Source organism: Lactuca saligna, chromosome 6 (assembly GCF_052625555.1).
Source record: "Lactuca saligna cultivar CGN05327 chromosome 6, ASM5262555v1, whole genome shotgun sequence".
In the NCBI taxonomy this organism is placed as follows: Eukaryota; Viridiplantae; Streptophyta; class Magnoliopsida; order Asterales; family Asteraceae; genus Lactuca; species Lactuca saligna.
Window position 1 is genome coordinate 10,746,598 of NC_136422.1, and position 23,230 is coordinate 10,769,827.

The 23,230-nt window shown below is 37.0% G+C and overlaps 2 protein-coding genes and 1 pseudogene across 2 annotated transcripts; 2 read left to right on the forward strand and 1 right to left on the reverse strand.

The window, feature by feature from the left end:
- Positions 1 to 1,278: 1,278 nt before the first annotated feature.
- Positions 1,279 to 2,803, forward strand: LOC145003219 (hydroquinone glucosyltransferase pseudogene; annotated as a pseudogene).
- A 17,170-nt stretch (positions 2,804 to 19,973) lies between these two features.
- LOC145000201 (1-acyl-sn-glycerol-3-phosphate acyltransferase) lies at positions 19,974 to 21,614 on the forward strand. Its single transcript, XM_078959394.1, has 3 exons — positions 19,974 to 20,493; positions 21,058 to 21,075; positions 21,166 to 21,614. The coding sequence occupies exons 1-3, from the start codon at positions 20,136 to 20,138 to the stop codon at positions 21,357 to 21,359; spliced, it is 570 nt and encodes a 189-aa protein (XP_078815520.1). The 5' UTR covers positions 19,974 to 20,135; the 3' UTR covers positions 21,360 to 21,614.
- On the reverse strand, positions 21,436 to 22,676 carry LOC145000200 (putative WRKY transcription factor 53). The gene is made up of 2 exons (XM_078959393.1): positions 22,271 to 22,676; positions 21,436 to 22,179 (listed from the first exon to the last, which is right to left on the reverse strand). The coding sequence occupies exons 1-2, from the start codon at positions 22,555 to 22,557 to the stop codon at positions 21,651 to 21,653; spliced, it is 816 nt and encodes a 271-aa protein (XP_078815519.1). The 5' UTR covers positions 22,558 to 22,676; the 3' UTR covers positions 21,436 to 21,650.
- Positions 22,677 to 23,230: the final 554 nt, after the last annotated feature.

Here is a 23,230-nt window from a genome sequence, read left to right on the forward strand (position 1 = left end):
AACTAAGCTTGTAAATATGTATGAATGTGAGTATGTATAGGATCATGTCTCTTCGGTAGTATGGTGTGTATATATATATATATATATATATATATATATATATATATATATATATATATATATATATATATATATATATATATATATATATATATATATATAATGGTGTATCGCAATCTACCATTGTATGTGTTATTGGATGCACCTTATGGCCTAAAGTAAAAATATAATGGTGTATTTTATTTTAAACATAACTTTGGCGTACTAGCTGAAAAGCTAGTTTAAGTAGCTTTTCAAAAAGCTAGCGTAAAAACTACTTTTTAGCTTACCAAACATGACAATATAAAAAAACTCGATAAATAAGCTAGCTGTGACACGCCAAACACAACTTAAATATTGACAAACATTTATTTTTATTTGTCAAGAGTTAAATGTTTAGGAATATTTTATTACTATTTTTTATAAGATTTTGCAAGAAATATATCAATACAGATTGTTCTACTTTTCCATTTTCATATGAAACTAGGTGTGAAACTCATGTATTACATGAGTTTATTTAAAAAAAATTAGATACGAAATTTTAACAATTTGAAAAGTTTGAATTTATAAGAAAAATATGGAAAAAATTTAAATTATTAAAATTAATGATGCTTTAATTCATTGAATACATTACATATATAAATCTTTTCTAATAAATACCTTACATATTAAATCTGAAATTTTAATTTAATAAAATGAAAAATACAATAAAATGATAAGTGGAAAATAAAAAATTTAAAAATTCTAGAAAATATCATGTGTTCAAATGAAGGAGAAAAAAACATCTGATAAAAAAACCTTGATTTATTAAGAAGGAAATGATGCTTTAATTCATTAAATACATTACATATATAAATCTTTTCTAATAAATACCTTACATATTAAATATGAAATTTTAATTTAATAAAATGAAAAATACAATAAAATGATAAGTGGAAAATAAAAAATACTATGTATCCAAATGAAGTAGAAAATAACATGTGACAAAAAAACTTTGATTTATTAAGAAAGATGTTAAAATTTTCATTTAAACATCTTAAGTTAGCTTCATCGTATCGTATCATAGATAATTTCTTTAGACTTTAATAAAAGAAACAAAACTCATCCGGTAATTTATAGTAAAAATATACTCAGGATTATTCTTTCTTTTTTCTTTTTTTAATGGCAAAGGTCTAGCAAGGGTTGCAAGGGAATAAGTACTATAAATATGTGGACAGAGGAGATGGCGAAGTAGTAGTTACTAGTAACGATTCTAAAATGGAAGCTCACATAGCCGTTTTCCCGAGTCCAGGGATGGGTCACCTCATTCCACTCACTCAGTTAGCTCATCAGCTTCTCCTCCATCGTCGTTTCTTCATCACCTTCATAATACCCACTGCCACCGGTTCCCCTATAAAACCACAAAAAGACATCCTCAACGCCATGCCGGAGAACATCACTTCCATATTCCTCCCTCCCGTAGATCTAAACGACCTTCCAGATGATGCTACCATGGAAACTCGGATATCACTCACTTTAACTCGGTCGTTACCTGCTCTACGTGAAACTCTTACCGAGTTAACTACACAAAACCGACCCTCAGCTTTGGTTGTTGACCTTTTTGGCCCTCCTAGTTTCGAAATTGCCAAAGAGCTCAACATTCCATCCTATATTTTCGGTACGTTTTCGGCTATGTCATTGGTTAGTATCTTCTATACGCCGATTTTAGACCAGATGTTTGCTTGCGAGTACAGGGAGTTACTTGAACCGGTAAAACTACCCGGATGTGTTCCCGTTCAAGGGTCCGATATTCCTGAACCGCTTCAAGATAAAAAGAATGAGTCATATAAAAACATCGTTGAAATTAGCAAAATGTTTAGCATGCCAAAAGGTATATTGGTGAACAGTTTTGTCGAATTAGAACCGAGTAGTTTTAAGGCCATGCAAGAAGGTGAGTGGTGTAAACCCGATATTCACGCGGTCGGACCGTTAATACGCAAAGGTTCAGACAATCCAACCGGTGATGAATTCGAATGTTTAAAGTGGTTGGATAAGCATCCGGTCGGGTCGGTTTTGTTTGTATCATTTGGAAGCGGTGGGACCCTCTCCCAGAAGCAGGTCGATGAACTAGCATTTGGGTTGGAAGAAAGTGGTCAAAGATTTATATGGGTCGTAAAGAGTCCAAATGATAAGGCAAATGCAAGTTACTTCAATGCAGAAACTCATCACGACCCGTTAGGATATTTACCTGACGGGTTCTTGGATCGGGTCAAGAACCGGGGTCTGGTGGTGTCTTCTTGGGCACCTCAGGTTGAGATACTGAGCCATGAGTCAACTGGAGGGTTTCTGACACACTGTGGTTGGAACTCGATACTAGAAGGTGTTGTCAATGGAGTGCCTATGATTGCATGGCCACTTTACGCTGAGCAAAGAATGAACGCTGTGTTTCTTACAGATGATTTGCGAGTTGCTTGCAGGGTTAAAGTGGATGAAAATGGAGTTGTAGGGAGAAATGAAATCGACAGTTGCGTAAGATGTTTGTTTGAAGGAGAAGATGGACGTAAGATGAGGTTGAAAATGAGTGAGCTTAAAGATCTTGGTGCAATGGCATTGAGCCAAGATGGTTCATCGACTAGGTCGCTCTTACATGTGGCTGAAAAATGGGTTGAATAACGTTTTCTTGTACTTTTCGTAAAGTATAATTGTGTTCCACGTAAATCTTTTAAAAATAATTATTTGTACGTCTTTACTAAATAAGATATTTTACCTAAAAGTTGCATTAGAATGTTGTTAAAATTGGTGTACTTCTTTTTGGGTGTAGATTGGTGTAAGCAACCAATAATTGTTTAATGGGAAAAAACATAGGCTAATCTTTTATATTTATTTTTTGAAGTGTTTATATATATGATCATTATGATTGGTTATGATCGGATGTAATTGCTACAGCCGGTCATAATGATCATATGTGAACACTTTCAAAAAATTCATTATCTAGATGTGAAAAAAAAAAAATTACTCACATGTGAAAAAACCAAAAAGTTAATTACCTTAATAAGTTTATTTCCCAAATTTTTAAAAATACTAAAAGAATGAAGTGATATATAGAAAAAACTCATTATTGCTCGATGGTTTTCAAATAGTACAAAGAGTAAATTACAGGTTTGGTCCCTATGCTTTGTGCCAATTCGTAGGTTTAGTCCAACCTTTGGAATTTTAATAAGACCCATCCTTGTGGTTTTAAAAAATTACAGTGGCCACCCCTGAAGCATACATCGTTTATATTTCATTCGTCAAACACCAACACGTGCCCTTCATATCAGGGGAATTTTTGTCAATTTGCTTTTGTCTTTTTCCCAATGTCTATATGAACGCAGGAATCAAAGGTATTTAAATACCATTTTTTTTCTCAATAAAGCTTCATTGAAACCTTTCGAAAATTGAATTTATGAAAAACCAAAGAATGGTTATATGTGCCTGTGGTCGTCGACGATTGTACTCACGTTGTGGACAGATGTTAATCCAGGCAGGCGTTTTTGGGGTTGTCCCTCAAATGGCTCATAATGTCCATTCATCGGCTGGTTTGACCCACCGATAAGTCGTAGGTTTGTCGATATCATCCCAGGATTACTGAGGGCAAGAAACAACTTGGAAGCTAGTAGAAGGATTTACAAATACCTCTTTTTCCTGTCTTGGGTTTTTTTAGTCGTGTTCTTCATGGGTGATGGTAACGATGATATAAAGTTGAATTAGGTGCAACTTGTAGTGTAACATCCATAAAGTTCGTGAAAATTTTGAACTTTTAAGACCATGTGGGGTAGCCCATGACATTTCCATGTAAAGGACCATGTAGGGTAGCCCAAGACATCCTTACAGCTTTATGTATGCATGGATTATGTGGTGTATGTAGCATTTATAACTAATATGATATGTGTCATGTGGACTGTGTGTGGGGTATGCTCTGAAGAAAACACTAAGATTTAGCTTATAGGTTGTGGATTTGTTTCAGGTACATCAGATCCTAAGGGAAAGGGCAAGACTTGATGGCGCGACGTGCACTCTCTCACAGGCGTTTTATGGGACACTCTGATGTTTTAAATAAAAGTCTTAATTGATATTAGTTTGAAAACAATTATATATGAGATTTTGTAATTTATGGAAATGTGTTTGAATAATCAAAAATGAAAATTTTCCTTTGAAAATTTGGGTCGTTACATCATAAACAACTAATCTACTTTTTAGTTGATTTTACCTGTTTGTGATGAGTTAGTAGGGTGTTTGTTGTTGGGCATGTTGATTGCTGCCACATATCTCGACCATTTATAGGATCCACTTTCACTTTGTACATCTCGTGAAGGGTTATCCACAATCTCCTCAATAACCACTTTTGTAGGAGACATAAAATATGTATTCAAATTACTTGACCCATGTTCTATATAAAATCGAATTTACTTATTCTTTCCAACATATGTTGAAAACCTAATGACATCTTGGTCATTACTTAAAGATAGAAGTCTACAGACCAAGTCAGTCCTAGGAATATAATAGTGGTAGTAAATACAATCCTGATTACTATATCCTAACTCCTCGAGGACCAGATCGAGTTCGTGCATTGAGAACTCGTCGATGTCAATAAATTCAAAATAACTGACCTTACCAAGCAAGTATCTTCTACCAGGTGCTTTTGAGAACATCCCTCCATGTGAAATACACATTGTGAAAATATGGGGTAAACCTTCTGCTTAATGGCAAAATAACCTCATATTAAGACCTAAACAAAGAAAAAGAACGATCATGAATGGTGATTTGAAGAAATATGAATCCTAACCATACACTTTGTCAACATCAGTGGCAGAATTTCTAGGTCGTATACTCTATAACATTGGACGCATTCTCAATCTTCAAACAAAGTAACCCTAACGAACAGATTAGGAAGAAGGAAGGATAATGGGATTTCTTGGGATGCTTGATCAAGTTAACCAAAACGTTATAGTAGGATAATGATGAATACTAATATAATTAAGAGCGTGGCGGCAACGTAAAACGCAAAAATAAATTAACAAAAATACCCCTCATGTGACGTGATGGTGTTTGACGACTTAACTAAACGTCGTATGCCTTAGGGATAGCCATTACAATTTTTTTAAACCACAAGGATGTGCCCTATCAAAATTCCAAAGGTTGGACCAAACCTACGAAGTGGCACAAACCACATGGACCATAACTGTAATTTACTATCGTAAAAAGTTTTTTGAAATTTACAATTGGATATGCTCAGCTATACATTATAGTGGTTATAACTAGGGTGACAATTTAGCTTGAAAATTCGAATCAAACCGAAACCCAAACGAAATCGAACCAAATTAGGCCCGAATAAGAAATTCAATTCGGTTCTTGGATATCAATATATGCTTATTCTGTTCTGGGGTTATTCGGTCCGGGTTACCCAAATAAGATCTTATTCGGTTCTAAATACCCAACCCAAAATTGAAAAGTCATTTAATTTTAATCCTGATTACTTTCCCTCGTTAGTTGCTAGTATGTAGTAACCCTTATCTGATCAAAGTCGAACTCAAAGGCGTGCCCTGCATTCCTCATCCCCCTCTCTGATCGACATAAATTGAAACCACGATTCACACTTTTATCCTCCACAATCAAAACAGAAAAAAAAAACCCTATGCTCTTCATTTTCGTTTCAAAATCGACCAATCTACTCAATTATTGCCAAATATTTATTTTGGATATGGTTAAAAACATAAGATTCATATTATAGTTTGGGTGTTGAATGTTTAATGTTTAACTGATATACTTATATATGGATTTTTGGGTGTTTAATGTTTAGTGTTTAGTATGTTGCTTTATAAATATAACTCAAGATTTTGGAGTTTGAAGTTTATATGCTTATATCTCAAGAATAGGTAATTCATGTTTACATTCTTACTACACAAATTCTAAACTTTTTTTTTGCACCTTTGAAACAATTATGTATACTTTGCGTTATTTTTAGTTAACAAATTTGTTTCTCTAAAATATTTGTTATGAAATCATAAGCTATAAAAGTCATAAAAATACATTGTTTATAACCATATTGTAAATGTTATTCGGATTATTCGAGTTATAGAATCCTAATATGGTGTATACGGTACTTTTCGGTTATATTAGGTCCTTAATCATGTACATGTTATTCGGGTTATTCGAGTAATAACCGAACCGAATCGACTAATACCTGAACCGAACTCGTATTAGTTAATAGGTTCGTGCAATTACCCTTATTTAATTTTTGGGTTATTCGGGTTCGGGTCGGTTCGGTCTGGTTCTGATTCGAATAATATCCCTAGTTATAACTTATACTAATAAGAATATGAAAATTTTAATTTGTTATAAATTGTTAATGATACAATTAATAAATAAGCAAATAGAATATCAAACATCCATAAATATTTGGGTGTAAACTTTTACAGGTAAAACCACATTGCATTATACTTGAAATTATAAAAATTGATAGTGAGAGAAGGTTTACAAGTTCCTAGTAGATTGAAAGAGAGATGGGAGAGGATAAAATGAATAAAACAACCTAAAGGCTTTATGTATAAGCCTTTGAACAAGAATTTTTAAACTAACTCTAAAAACGTTACACCAAAAACAGGGTATGATGAAAAAAATGCCATTAAGCGCCAACAACATTTTCGCATGAATGTTACCTTATGCATATGAGTTCCATGTATGCAACAATTCCAATCATATATATAATCCAACTGTAACATTCTGATTTTCATCCCAAAATTTTCATTTTTATTTATTCAAAATATTCACTTACATTAGAGTATTTATTACATTATCCGAAAACAAGATTGTGAATCCATGTATGTACAGTCGAACCTTACCCTTATTATGAACCAATGAAGTTCCTGAAAATATATATAAACAATTGGGTAAGCGCTAGGCTTAGTGGGTTCCCTTAATATACCATATACCAAAATACTTATACATGCATACAAATAATGGCTCCGGTACTTTAATCGTTCTGCCATAAAATCTACGTGGGTCTATATGCTACTGTACTTTATTCGTTCCGCCATCAACCCTGATTACATAGATGCGGGTCTATAGGCTCCCATACTTTATTTGTTCCACCATCAAACCTCACCAACTTTTAAGCACACCGACAATTACACACATAAATACTACACATTCGGCTCTACATGTACATAGAAACTACACTAGGGGATCTACTTTACTGGTTCCTATATCCTAATATACATGGATCTATACTTGAATACATAATATAGTGAGATGAACACACCTAGATAGTTACTTCAAAGATTAACCACTATCTAGACGACCCCACTAACGAGCAATGAGCCTAACGAGTATTAACCTATAATATTATAACTTATTAGATCCTAACAAAATCCGGTCATGTAGGCTAGACCTATCACTAATCCAAGTGAATACCGATAGTCCTATCAAGTAAGGATCAGCCAGGCATGATAGTTGGGAGCTAGGATCATTTCAGCATATAACTTTTCTGAAATCCAACAACCAAGCGAACGTGGCCATTTTAGACACCTCTCCCATAAGTAGATCAATAAGTATTATGACTTGAAATTACTAATAAATCTTATTTATAGGTTCATAATAACTACTTATGACTATAAATATAAGTTACACGGAGGCAGTGTAAGCGTAGCTCACTTACAGAGTATTATTGATGAGAACCGGGATCTAAGCAGCCAAAATACTGACTCGTGATCTCCTACTCAAGACTATTACTTAGATGAGTACCCAAGGGTGTCATAGGGCTTTACCATAACACAATAATCTAAGGAAAATAGGCTAAAATTGCACAAAGAACTTTGATATGAGGACGTAAGGTGTGAGGGTCAGAGCATATGCAGAACATGATTTATATAGGCAAGAAAAGGTTTGCGTGTCATGTACTCTAGGATTGTGCGCTGCACACTAGGGGTAACGTGGTTCATGTGGTTTGTTGACATGTGTCCTCTATTGGGTGGGGTTACATGGCTGACTTCGGGAGCAAGATATACGCAACGTGTGTGCGTATGTATTTTTTCATATTTTCAAAATTGCATAACTTCTTCGTACAAGCTCCATTTTTTGCGTTCCTTAAATACATGGAAAGCTCTCGATGAGATCTACAATTTTTATTTAGACTCGGTCGGCTAATTTTGACTTTATTTTTTTTCACACAGGCTTAGATTTTAAAACCCGTTTAAAATGCCTAACGTTTTTTTTATCTGAAGTCCATTTTCTACTTTCCTTATATCGTTGGGTTCCTATTAATAAGATCTTCAATTCTCATTTAGATTGTTTGGCTAAAAAATTGCCTGATCTCATATTCGATTTTTGAGAGGTATACTATTATGTTGAATCTTAGAAAAATTATAAATTCCTCTAATAAAGTCATATTTAGACGTTCTCTATACGTATGATGTCGGTTTAAGGGTTACTACGAATTTCGTTTATATCATTTAGGCTAAAAAATAATTTCTCAAAAGTTTTATTTTTTACAATACGTAGAGTCGTTTCAGTTTAATTGTGAAACTTCGAAGAAGTATAACTTCTTCATGTGAAATCGGATTTAAGAGTTCTATATATCTACGAAAACTGTATCGATGTTTCCTACGTGTTTATGATGATTACTTGGGCAAAAGAGTAATATATTTCTATTTTAAATTTTATAAACAATGGTTTATATGGAATGTTACGGAATGGTAATATGCTCGGCAGTAACCGGTTGAAAGAGACCGAAGGGGTAGGCCAGCACCCGGATATGATAGGCGGTATGTTTATTTTATGGTATGTGATATGATGGGGGAACTCACTAAGCCTCGTGTTTATGGTTTTCAATTTTGGTTTCAGGTACTTCTACTTCGAAAGGAAAGGATCCGGCATGATCGCAGTGCATCACACTATGATTTTCCGTACATGAGATCTTTGGGAATTCTACTCTGATGTTGTTTTCTTATGACTTATTTTGGTTATTGAGATATTGGTTTTGATTATAATATGGGATGACACTACTGATGTTTTCAGACTACTGGTTTTTATAATTACATAATTAAAAATAAAATTTTTGGTCATGAATTTTGGGATGTTACGGGGTCGCACCAGATGTGTATCGACTACCAGGAGTTGAAGAAGCTAACGGTGAAGAACCGTTATCCACTCCCGAGGATCGACGATTTGTTTGACCAGCTTTAGGGGTGTCTAGGTTTTCCAAGATTGATCTGTGCTCGGGATACCACCAGATGAGCTCAGGGAGGATGATGCTAGAAGACATCCTTTCGGACTTGGTATGACCATTACGAGTTTGTGGTGATGCCTTTTGGGCTCACCAACGCCCCAGCCGCGTTCATGGACCTCATGAACCACGTGTGTAGATCGATGTTGATTGGTCAGTGATAGTATTTATTGATGATATATTGGTCTATTCCAAGACCTAGGAGCAACATGATAAGCATCTGCATGAGGTGTTGGATACCCTTAGGAGGGAGAGGTCATACGCGAAGTTCTCCAAGTGCGAGTTCCGGTTGTGCGAGGTGCAGTTTCTGGGGCACCTTGTCAACCAGGATGGTATTCTAGTCGACCCGACCAAAGTGGAGGCCGTGATGAGATGGGAGGTCCCGAAGTCTCCATCTGAGATTCAGAGCTTCCTTGGACTAGATGGATACTATCAGAGATTTACCCAAGACTTCTCCAAGATAGCAATACCCCTGACCTGATTGACGAAGAAGACCGTTGTCTTCAGCTGGGGGCCTAATCAGTAGGAAGCATTTGAGACTTTGAGACACAAGTTATGTGAGGCGCCGATTTTGACTCTGCTTGAGGGTGTCGAGGATTTCTTAGTTTATTGTGACGCATCTATTTCGGGATTGGGCGCGGTCTTGAACCAGAGGGGGCATGTCATCTCATACGCCTCGAGGCAGTTGAAGCCTCACAAGGCAAATTACCTGACACATGATTTAGAGTTGGGGGCAGTGGTTTTCGCCCTCAAGGTTTGGCAACACTACCTTTATGGGGACTGTTGAGCTATTTACACGGATCACAAGAGTCTAAGGTACCTAATAGATCAGTTGAATATGAACATAAGGCAACGTCAGTGGTTAGATGTCGTGAAGGATTATGATTACAAGATCCTTTACCACCCTAGGAAGGCCAATGTGGTGGCCGATGCTCTTAGCATCAAGGCAGTCACGACTCCGATCAGGGACATCTGTCCGAGGATGATAGTGGTGACTCCACTTTTGGAGCAGATTCGAGAGGCTCAGCAGGAGGCTATGAAGGAGGTGTTGGGTTTTAACACTATTCCAACAGGAGGAACACAGGACGAGTGAACACATTGTGGGTCTAATTCCCTCCTTTGATTATGATAGACACGTGTTATTTGCACTTCATCATAGAGTATGGATTCCGTACTCATACAGCATGCACCAAATCCTGATGGAGGAGGCGCACAAATCCAAAATTTTCATCCATCCCAGGGCGACGAATATGTATAAAGATTTTCGTCCTGCCTATTGGTGGCCTTGCATGAAGTGGGATGTAGCTTGGTATGTCGAAATAAACCTCGTAACTGGTTGAAATAAACCGGATGGTTTGTCGGACACCTAGATATGCCTAGCAAGGTAGGTCGGGCACCCATATATGCCTGAGAGGGTAGCTCGAGCACCCAAATATGCTCGGCAGGGTAGGTCAGGCCCCCAGATGTGTATGACAATATGTTTGTGTTAGATATGGTATGGTGGGTGAAACTCACTAAGATTTGTACTTACCGTTTTAGTTTGTGTTTCAGGTACTTCCAGCTCAAAGGGGAAGGGGCTGGCTTGATTGTGGTGCATCACACTATGATTTTCCGTAGGGGAAGGGGCTGGCTTGAAATACACTATAACTATTTTATGTTTTTATGATCTCGAAATCAACAATGTTTTTATGTTTGTAATTTAGTAAACTTAAAAATGAAATTTTCAAGTCGTATTTTTGGGATGTTATAGTTTTACTGCACAAATGCTGCTTGCTTTGTGTTTTGTGGAACTCTTAGTGATGTGAGTTAACTATTAAGTGAATATGTCAAGTTACATGTTGTAAAGTTTAAATAATCCCGGAGTGATGGATTTGACTCTACTGTACAGCTCTCATTTGAGTCTAACCGTTTTAGGGTTGAGTCTTTTACTCGAAGTATTATCTAAGCTTGATGGCATGTGATTGTATTCATGAAGTAGTTAGGTGATATTAGTAGGAGTTCTTCAGCAACTGATGGAAGGGTGAGGTCGGAACCTAGGAGAGCCTAGGAAGTGTATTAGTGGGTTTGGTTGTGTTGATTAGTAGGTACTCTGAGTATCGATTTGAGAATGTGACTTGGAGGATTTGAGATAACACTTGAGGAAAGTATGGATAGGTGTAGAAGGTAGTATTGGGCTCATATTATGAAAGCACATGATCCATACTCGAATCGAGGGGAGTCACAGAGAATCCAGGAAGCCTGTAGATAAGGATGCTTGGGTATGTTCTGATTATTGTATGGTTGCTTTTCAATATGGTGATGAGCACTTATGGTGGAGGATCTGTTTTGAGCTCAGGTGTTGGCACTGAGCCGATTGATGAGAGGATGCGGGAGTTCATCTCGTCGGAGATTACCCGCGGTATTTTGTAATAGACTCTTGTGATCTTCAAGACGGTCAAGGAGGGGATTATGGAGATTCTAGATGAGCATATGGGCGTGTTCCATACTAGATCATGGCTATTGCGGGAACTCGCACTCTATCATTCTAAGAGCTTCGTGCTTATGGAGCTCTCGAGTTCTTTAGGGAGAAGGTCCTAATTGCTAGTAGGAGATGTTTAGTAGATATGGTGAACACTTTCCGGATGAGTTGTTTCCCTAAGGGGCCGAATGTCAGATTTGCTTCCTATCTTCTAAAAGCCAGAGCTCGAGATTGGTGGGGACGAGGTAGAATTTGCTTTGGGAGGTGAAGCCCTCAAGATGATGACTTGGGATGAGTTTGTGGCCTTGTATAGGCTCGAGTTTGTACCAGCTATTGAGGCGAATCTTTGGCGAGGGAGTTTTAGGACCTTTTCCATTGAGACCGTGGCAGAAATCACAACCAAGTTTCAGGAGGAGACTTTGTTGGTCCCGCAGTATGCAGTAGATGAGGAGATGAAGAAGGTAAACTACCATGGAATGCTGAGGGAGACATCAGGGAGTTTGTACGTTTGTCAGGGTGCGAGAACCTGAATGATATAATTATTAGAGCCCGAGAGCAGGATATCGATTTAGAGCACCTCGGGAAGAGGAAGTTGGAGCAGATTCAGGTCGCAGTGGGACAGGCGAAGAGGCCCAAGACTTAGGGTTCACGTTTGAGAGGCCATCAGGGCCATAACTGTTGTGCCAAGTATGGGAGGACCCATGAGGGAAAATTTTAGGAGACGGGTCGAGGGTGTTTTAGTTGTGGTTAGATGGGTCATTTTAATAGGGATTGTTCCCCGTGGATCGGTTCTGATGTGTTTTCACTACAAACAGGTGGGCCACAAGAAGGTTAGTTATCCGATGTTGAGGGATGGAGCAATGAACGCACCTACTCTAGTTACTTTGAGGATCAATGATGGCTATGAGGGTAGAGAAGGATCCCCTGCAGCGAGGAGTCGAGCATTGCCTTGTCAGTCAGGGGAGGCTAGAGTTTCATCAGATGCAATTATGGGTATGTTATCTTTGTTTTTTTCATGACTTATTATCCGTATGAATGTGCTTGTATGTGTAAGAAATTATCTTTAATTTTAGTTTTCTCCTATTTCCTAGTTTATATTATCAAGGATTGTTATATGCCATTTTTTCATGCCGAGAGTTATGAGTGGGATATGTCTTGGTGAGCTAGATTTAGATGGTTAAGTAGTTTGTTATCGACTATTGGTGGAAAAAATTTAAGATTATCGCTTGGAAGATTAGTAGACAGATTAGAATGATTAGTTCAACAATGAAGTCAGAGTTTAGAAGTGTTGTGTCTTCCAGTAGAGATGGCGATCATTTATGGAAGGACTTTTGGGTCTGATCACTACCATTGATAGGGAAGGATAGATATCAAGATGATGATGATTGCGGTCGCATGAGCTTGTTCAGACATTGGAACTGTCACAGAAATTTCAAATTATATCGGTGGAAGATGATTAGAACAATTGGATCCCTCGGTAAGTGTGATGCTGGGTAGGAGATTCATCAGTTCCGAAAAAGGAATTTTTGTTATTCATTGTTTCCAGTAAATTGAGTTGTGTGTAGTTAAATTAAAGTGAGGGAGCACCGCTTGACTTTCCGGCGATAGAATCAGGTGTGGGACTAGGAAGAGTTTCACATCCTAGTCGAGAAGGAAGCCAATTTAAGTGGCAGTCTGGATAGAGGTCGCCTAAGGTTGAGGATCATAAACTTTCAACGATAGGTTGGCATATTAATAGTAATGCATGACATATATGTGACTGGATCCAAGTTGAGGGTTGTGTTAGAGCCTCTCTTCCTATTTTTGTATGATGAAGGCTTTGGGGTTCGAAGCATGACCCGAACACCTGATTGGGGTATAGTTGGATGTGGGTTTAACTCATGATGATCATGGTTGGTTCGGTAGTCAGACAGCAAGACCATGGGTTAAGTTCATGGCAGTATGGAAGTGTTGTAAGACTATGGGGAAGTCGTAGCATATACAAGGATGATATGATGTCAGAGAAGTGGTGTAAGTATGTGATGTAGTCGTAGTATTCACCAGATTGAGGTAGGCCATTGAAGGAGTGGTTGTTGAGCTGAAATGGGATCCATGCATGCCTGGGGCAAGGCGGCCAATATCATTGGAAGATTTCTCCATGTTAAGGGAGGAGGGTCATTATGTCCGAGGCTAGGTTATGCTTGTATAGCACTTGATTGGGTGAGACCCGTGGGCGTGGCTCGTTCGATTGTGCAAATTAGGTGGGACTCGTAGGCAAGGCCCGTATAGTTATAATAATATGGGTGAGACCCGGTGGAGGTTGCTTGGAACAAGGTATCAGATTACGTTTAGATTGGGATGACTTTATGGTCAGTAATTGGTATCCGTGTGATGAATAGGCTAGGTTAGCCTTTATCAGTTTGACTCTTACTAGGAGCCTGGTGGTTAGGTCAGGTTTGAGTCTGCCAATCTTCGTGGTGGATTGGGGATTTTATATTCCAGATAAGTGGAAGGTCGTTGTGGAATCAATAGATTTCAAATGGAATGCAAGGGTAAATCTTTGAATTTTGGGGCGTGAGTTATGTTCCCAATTAACACAAGGGGTTGAGACTCGCATTGGTAGTCGCCTTTATTTATATGGAAGATCTTTTCAACAACAAGGTATGGTTAGGACTTTATCTTCCAAATGTGTCAGATAAATGATTTAGGATCGGGATGATTTATTTAGTTCAAATTGTAGAGACATGTCTTATTGATAGTATTTCAGAATGGTTTTGCATGCCAGGAAGTCGGATAAGGTATTGGATTCCTGGATTTAAGCTGAGTAGTGGCAGTCCTTCATTGGTTAAGGTTAGTGGGAGCAGGCATTCGTTCTTCGTAAGCATATGAGTCCTACTAAGAATGGGTTTGATTATTGGAAGGTCATTATATGTTGGGGACGCTTTTCATTAGGGATCTGGAAGAGTTGGTCGGATCGTCTGATTTCCTGGAGAGTAGCAAGGAGTGATTTCAAGGATGAAGTTTAATTTAAGTGTGGGAGAGTTGTAACACCCTGTTTCGAATCATTTCATAATTCAAGATGTGACTCGAAGACCAGTTATCATAAGGCTTCAGGCCTTGGGGAAAGAGAGATTTAGACCCCTTTGGATGTGGGTAATGTAGATTAGGTGATCCGAGAGTTCGGTTGGTGCTTTGGAGCCCAAGGGTATAACCATAAAGTGATAGTTCAAGCCTTTTATGAATTTTAGATTTAAGTTCAGTAAGTTTTACGGAAAATAGGATTTAATATGGTTGTAGAGACTCTCAACACCTTTATGTGCAGATAAAGATCTTCGAAATAGGAGTTGAAATAAAGAATTTATGATCGCTTGAAGTTAGGGTAGTTTTGGGTTGAGCCACATAAGTTGGGCATACCTAACGTGTACGTTGGGCGTACTAGGGCATCCCTAGTACACTGGGGATAAATTGAGTACGCTAGGCGTAAATGATCAGTGCCCAAACCTTATTTTCGTGGTTTGAGCCATATTTAAGCTCCTTAACTCCGCTAAACCCATTCCATTCTCAGCCTCCACCTCTCCAACACCCTCTCTTGAAACCCTAACCCTAGTTTGAGCCTTTTAAGGAAAAATAAGGTGTTTTAAGTGCTTTTGAGTGTTCTTGGAGCACCTTTGAGAAGAAGGAACTCATTGTAGAAGTGTTGGTTACATTGGAGCTTGTAGATCCAGACTTTGTTCACCTTGATCTTTCTTCTAGAGGTATAAAGCTTGAATCTTGACAGTGCATTTGTTAGATCTAGCTAGTTTTGGGGTATTATGAGCTTTTGGTCACTTTAGTGCATAAAGTTTAGATTTTGAAAGTTTTTGACCTTGTTATGGATAAAGTTGGAAACTTTATCCATCTAAACATCATATTGATTCAGATTCAAAAGCTTGAGACTTGGACTTACTGGACTAAGTTAGAAAAGATGCATTTTTGGTCCCTTTGAGACTTAAAGACTAGATCTTGGTTGGTTGGAGTATTCTAATGGACAAAGTTGGAAGCTTTATCCATTATAAAGTTATTAGCAACCATAAAATATCATCTTAATGGGTTTTGATGAATCATGCTTAAGTTTGTGTTTGTATTTTGGGACCCATTAAGGCATGCAAAGGAGTAAAGTTGGAAACTTTATGGTTTAAGACCTTATCTAGAGGTTAGATATGAGTTTGGATGTTTAGTCTTAAGCATTAAGTGCTTAATGATAGTTTTTGGCCCTATGACGAGTATGCTGAGCGTACGTAGTACTCGGGACGTACGCTCAGCGTAATGCATGGATCAAGCTTCACGACATGTAAATTGCACATAAGAGAGTAGTACTCGGGGCGTACGAGTTCAGTACGCAAGAAGTACTCCCGAGAAGCTCATTTTAAGCCTTTTGGGCCTTCGGCCTTTTGGGAGTTGGGCCATGAGTTGTTGGACCAGTTATAGGAAGGGTAAAATGGTCTTTTACCCTTTAGAAAGACAAAATATTGTTTGGGCCTTGGATTTTGGGAATTTATCTTAATTATTGATTAGTGATAATTTGATTATATTTATTGTGAGGATTTTGTTAGCAGCAACTCACATGCTCGGTTTATCTTGGATTGAGGTGAGTTTCCTTACTGTGTCTAGCGGGTCGAAGGTACCAATGTTGGCCCATGGTTTATTATGATTAGGATGTTAGTTGTATGTGTGACTCTACATGTATGCTTTCTGATGTGTTTACTGGGCAGGGCCTGATGTTACATTGTATGCTACTTATATTTGTGATTTTTTTCATGTGTTTATGTGTTTGTATGTATACTGGGCGGGGCCCGTTGCCAGGCGAGGCCTGATGACTGACAGATCTGTTCCGAGCAGGGTTCGATGTCGGGCGGGGCCCATTACATGTTTGATATGTATGGTATATGGTATTTTGGGGAACTCACTAGGATTTGTGCTTATGGTTTCTATGGTTATGGTTTTATGAATTTTTGGTTCGAAAAGGAAGGGCCTGAGTTGATCACAATGCATCCACCCATGTTTCCGCAACTTGATGATTTTAAGATTGTACTCTGATAACTGTTTTATTTTGATATACTTTTGAATGTTTGGAAAAAGATAATCAGTGTTTTTGGTTGAATTAAAAATGAAAATTTTATCTTATAATTTTTGGAACGTTTCATGATGAATATGAGAGCAAAGATCAATAAGAAAGAGAGAACATATATTTTGTTTTGGGAGGTTGCAAAGGCTTACAGAGAGTCTGATTTCAAAGAAAGCTTAGATAGGCTACGTCGTGCATTAAACAATGATTGTCAGACATGGCTAGACAGAATCCATAACGAGAGATGGGTAAGGTCGTGTTTCCCTATGGTTCGGTACAATATTATGACATCAAATAGTGCTAAGTCCGTCAATGCATTATCAAGAGACGCACGGAAACTACCGATAACAATGTTGATTGATTTCTTTCGAGCAACTATGCAACAATGGTGGTGACATTGATGTAATGTTGGAGGTAAGTGTTTCCTTATATTGTAATACTTTAATGATATTTGTAGTGTAATTTACTATGCATGACAACATATATGTAAATTCTGTTATAGCTGAAAGCAAAAAAAGAAGTTACTGAGTATGCTGAGAAGGTCATCGATGGGAGGATCAACAAATACTCTGCTTTTCTAGTATATGAGATTGATCAAAGCAGATATGAGGTGACTAACCAAATGAAAAATGGTATATTAAACTTGTAAAGTCGTTACTAGACGTGTGGGAAATAGCATTTGTTGGGTAGACCTTGTACTCATGCTATAGGGATATTAAAGGAACTGAGATATCAACACCGCAGTATATGGGTGTCATCATCCTTCACAATGGAAACATATCGATCAACATATGTCGAGGTAGTATTTCCTGTTCCAGTTCCAGCTAAATATGAAGAACCGGATGAAGTCATGGTTGATTTGCCACCATTGATGGACAAATGACAAGCCGGACGACCTAAGAACCAGAACCATATTCCATCCCAAGGTGAAGGTCCGATTAAAAAAAATGTAGTCATTACCAAAGGATCAGTCACACAAGCAGAAACTATGATGCTTTGTTTCCCGTAGAGACAACAAACAACGAATCTTTAAGTAGGACCAAGTCAAGTGGCAAAAGTAATGTTAAGTCTAAGATTAGACATACTAGTAAAAAAGGTAGCCAACAGTATGATACTATTGTTAAAAAAAAAAAAAAAAAAACTCATAGTGATGTTTGTAAGATATCATAATATTTTACAAAATGTTGTTCGGAAGGATAAACTTGTTTTTGCTATATCTTCAAATGGAAATTGTTTTAAAACATTGACAAAGAAAATCATAACTCAAACATTAACGTAATATGCAACATCTATCCATTGGACACTCTCAATCCACCACCTAGTAGCATGCTCTTGCGTAGTAGGCTGCAACAACTCGGGGGGGGGGGGGGGGGGGCTATATAAAGACAATATATAAAGGTTAATCTTAAGTTATTTATGTAATAGAAACTAATTATATTATAAGGTGGACTAAACTACATACACTAGTAACATCGAGAATACATTGACAATTAGGTGCATGCAAACGCTTCATCCTAGGATATACAACTGGCCGAGGGATAACACCTGGTAAATGGGAACCATCTATACTACTGTTAGGAAATAGCTCTAAGATTTAAATCTACAAAATTAAGATAACAAACAACTTACCAAGTTAACAAAGTTATCGTACTTGTTGTTTAAAAACTCTTATTAAACATAGTGTACATACCTTAAATGCATAGACAAATCCAGAGTATATGTGTGTCTATTGTCGACTCTTGGCGCATTTGTGTTCAAATGGTCCTCAATCTTATCAACCATAGTACACATTTGTTTGTAAGTGAAATCCCATATCAATCTAATCCATTGGTACCTATGTCAAAAAATTGCACTTAATAATGGTTAGATTACCCTGTTTCCCTAAAAAGTATCATTTTGATATAATATGGGTAAAAAACTGTATGCCTATTAAACTTCTATAAATTAGAAACGAGTGTCATTACATTTATTAGTAACTGACCATCACAAGTATTTCCCCGAAAATCCTTGCTCTAGTATACACAACAAGGAGACTCTCACCACGTCTTTATTGCTTTATTGGCGAAGTAAGTTACTGAACACGTTCTTAAGGTTAGCCATACTCACCGAATGTGAAAACGGCACAAATGGAAACAAACGTTCTCTGAATTCTGCAAAACTAGAACTGGGATGGAAATAATTCCTGAAGCGCAAGTCGGTGACCAAGCAGAAGGCTTACTTGTCAAAGCAAACCTGATAGTCGCAAACCTGAAATAGAAGCTCTTCTAGGTTAACTGGATCAAAAGTAGTAACTTCCTTGCACATAAGATAGTGACATAGTAAATAGTGACATTCGACACCCATCAACATGTTCACGTAATCACCAAAACATGATTGCCTAAACATAGCCCCACAAACTGGTCGATTTTGTAAGCGCACCATGATTTTGCGCCCAAGTTCAGGTCTGCAGGTTGTAGTAGCAACCACTTTGTATGTTCTATCGTGTTACACTCAAAAGAGTTATTAATTAGAGATTTTTATATGTATGTTCCGTAACCGGAATTCCAGACAAAAAAAATCTAGTACGGTAGTCCGGACCATAAATTTCCAGACCAAAATTCCAGACCCGGTTCATTGTATTTCAGGTATATTTTCGAATTCTAGATATGATTTTCGGATTCCGAACACGTTCTTGACTAGCGAAAATTAGGGGTTTTGATAACGGTGTATGATGTAGTATAAATGTATAAGTCCATGTAACCCTATAATTACCTTAACATGATTAAAATTTATACAAAACCCTATAATACCTATATAATTGCGTAAATTAAACATTTTTAATGTATAATATAAAATAAATGCATTTAATTAGAAACAATTTTGAAACTTACATATAAAAACTGTATTTCTTCACTACTATCAGACGACATTTTCAATTGTAGAAGTGTCCGGATTGGGATGTAGGGTAATCCAAAATAAGGGATGTCAAAATCTAATCCGAAACGGATTAAATGATATTTATAGGATATTACCGGGTCAAAATATTATCTACCTGTTTAGTTTAACCGAATATGAAATCGGGTCCCAAGCGCTGCACTCCGGACCAAATGGTCATTATGCAATTTCCCTATAAAATAACCCATAATTTACGATTCCTAAAAACCAATTAAACCAAATCCATAAACTAAACGAATAACAAACACCCTTACCTCCTATTCCTTAAAACGACCAATCTCAAGTCCGAACGACCTCCTAAAAACAAAATGAAACAACGATAAGTAAGTAGCCTCGTGTTTCTCAGAAAGCTCGCTAAATCACTTCACCACTCAAACACAATGATCAACTGTCTGCAGACTGTTTGCCGTAATCCTATCTTACTGGGTTCTTCTTCTTCGTTGTTTCCAAACAATTTCAAAGTTACTACCCATTATCCCAATGCAATCAAAGAGGTCAACTGCTTCAGAAAGGCTAAACTTTCCGAGAAAAATCGAAGTAATTTTATTGTAAACGGATTGCCTTTTCCAGTAGATCCATGGTCACCCACCATTGATTCACAGAGCATAGCTTCACAACTCTTTGCTTTCTCATTGTTTCCGTACATTGGGTTTTTGTACTTCATCACCAGATCCAATTCCGCGCCGAAGCTTACCCTTTTTGGTTTTTACTTCTTGCTTGCTTTTGTTGGCGCCACCAGTTAAGTTTCCTCCTTTTATCTAATGTTCTTATATTGATAGTACTCGTTACTCCTTATTGCGCTCTAGCAATTTTGTGGATTTCTTGCCTGCCAAGTGTTTGTTAATATTACCAAGTGAATTTTCCTAACCTTGTGTTCTTATTGATCCTCAAACACCATCTTTCTTAGACACAAAATGCATAAAAAATTGCATTTACACCTCCAATGGATGTTTGAAATCACTAATTGTTGGTAACAATAACATGTTTTACAATTTAGTACGAATGATAGTGTTAGTATGCAACAAAAATTCCGTTGTTTATTATGCTCACAATCGGTTGTCTTAATAAAATTTGGCATGATATTACTGAAAAAATGATTTGCTTCTGCTATGGTTCAAAGCATTTCCATATCCTCATTTGCTTGAGCTTCACAATTGATGGAAAATTATGAAAATCCCGTATTGTTTTTTGCCATTGGAGTGTTGTATCTGTCATTTTTACATACAAAGTGCACTGATTCATAATGATAGTAACTCATTTGGTCTAACCAATTTTCTTTATGGTGGTGTTCTTCACATCCAGTTCCTGCAGGAATATATGGTAATTTCCTCTTTCCCAAAAAAACAGCAAATAAGACTCTTATAAAATAAACATATTTGATTTGAAGTTTGTGAATCTTTTTGAACACAGCTAAGGTGCATTATGGAACTTCCTTATCAAATGTGGATTGGTTACATGGTGGTGCTGAATCACTTCTGACTTTGACCAATCTGTTTATTGTTATTGGCCTAAGACAAGCTCTTAAGAAAAAACCCAATGACCAAAAGCAACTTGTACCTGATGCTGAATCTGTGGTACCAGATGACAACACTCCATCCACATAGCTCCAAACTTGGGAATTATAAGAAAAAGATATAAATGCATAATATATGCTTCATGTGACTTGTACTTTTCTTCAAGTTCAAGAAGAATAGAAACCGGGTTTCAAGTTGCAAAAATTTGTATTGATACATTACTTGTAGATGTTCCATAGCTAGCTAGTTATAAAATCTTACATTTCAAATATGTACAAACATAGTTCTAGCAAGCCTCAGTCTGCAACTGGGAACTCTAATAATGAATCATTTATTTCTTGTTCATTACTTGTGTAGTTCTTGAGCGCTATCTATCATAATTCATAAGAAACAGTTGTTAAATAATTTGAAATCCGGGTATAGATCTTCCGGGTCGCTTGTGAAATCCAACGATGAAGAAATACCCCAGTCTGTGAGGTAGTTAGATTCAGAGGTGTCCGGAGAGATAAAAGGTGGTGAATAGACTTGCAATAGTTCATCATCAAACTGATTAGGAAAACTAAGTGTTTCGAAATCATCATCACTGAATCCAAATGGTGTTGAAGAGAAGGAAAATGAAGATGGAAGAATGGCACTCAAGTCCCACGTGTTAACACTGAGGTTTGCTCTGAGATTTGAGAGAACCTCTCCAGGATACGGTGTTGATAGTTGTTGTTGTTGTTGGTGGTGGTGGGTTGGCTTTATTTCATGTTTTTCCGGCGACGGTGGTGGTGGTGGTGCCGACTGTACGACATTGCTGCAGGTGGGTATCCCTTTGTAGACTGTTGGATTTTCATCTCTTCTCTTCTTCCAACTGTAAACATCATTCGTGTTACCCTCTACTTCGTCTTCCCATGGTGTTGATGCCTTTCTGTAAACACCAATCAAGAAACAAGATTTAGATTCTGCTCATTCATTTAAGTGAAGAATAAAGAAACAACGAGAAGTGAAAATCAAAATACCTCTTTTTGGAAACAGCATTTTCGTCAAACTCAAATTCTCCGCTTTTAGGGCTGACTGTGGATATGGATGATTTGGGCAGACTGGATTCGGGCAGTGGAATTGCCCGTGGTTGCCCGGCTGATTTAAGAGTAAAAAGAGCTTTATCATATGAAGATAAGATCTTATGTATCAAGAATTCTCTAGCTTCAGCAGAATTTAGATGGAGCCTAAGCTGTTTAGCCATTTCTATTCCCTGAGTGAGCTCATGGATGACTGTTGTCTGTTCATAAACACAAGCACTCTCCATATCTTTTTAGTACAACTCTGGATGCAGGGAGTACAAGATAAAGTGGGTTGACTTTGAGTGTCAGTGATAGTTCATATGAGGGGAGCTTGGTTCTATAAATGGAGATATAAGTGGGGAGATAGATTTGTAATCTGTATATATAGGAATGATCAATAATTTTTGGTAGAGGGGAGTCAAAAGTTGACCGAAGAAACCGAGTAAAATGTTTTGGTCAAATGGTGTAACGAGTGAGCTATAATTGTTATTGACCAATTTAAAACGATTGTTGTTAACGACCACATTTTGCACATGGTTAATTGATATTAAAATTGGACAACTAGGAGAAAACAATGAAACAAAATTGTTCAAGTAGTACATAGAAGTATATTTAAATAGCCAAAAATAGATAAAAGACAAAATTTTAAAAATGGTCCTTATCAATTGTTATTTTAGTCCAAAATGATTGGAATTTCATAACTGGCCCAAACTATAAGTTTTTTTTTTTTTTTTTTTTTTTTTTTTTTTTTTTTTTTTGAGGTTTTGGTGATCTTAAATTTTAAAGTGTTTCAAATGATTTTTTATGTTTTTAATTTTTTTTCTTTTTTCTTTTTATTTATTTTAATATTTATTTGATTAAAACAAATAAAAAACATACTCCTAATAACCCACCCTACTTTTCATACAAGATAATTCA

What these genes read in the sequence shown, in the direction of transcription:
- LOC145000201 (XM_078959394.1), top strand. Translation starts at nt 20,136, where the DNA reads ATGATCAACTGTCTGCAGACTGTTTGCCGTAATCCTATCTTACTGGGT.
- LOC145000200 (XM_078959393.1), bottom strand. Translation starts at nt 22,557, where the DNA reads ATGGAGAGTGCTTGTGTTTATGAACAGACAACAGTCATCCATGAGCTC. An exon ending in AATGCTGTTTCCAAAAAGAG is followed by an intron (nt 22,180 to 22,270) that starts GTATTTTGATTT and finishes TGGTGTTTACAG; the next exon opens with AAAGGCATCAACACCATGGG.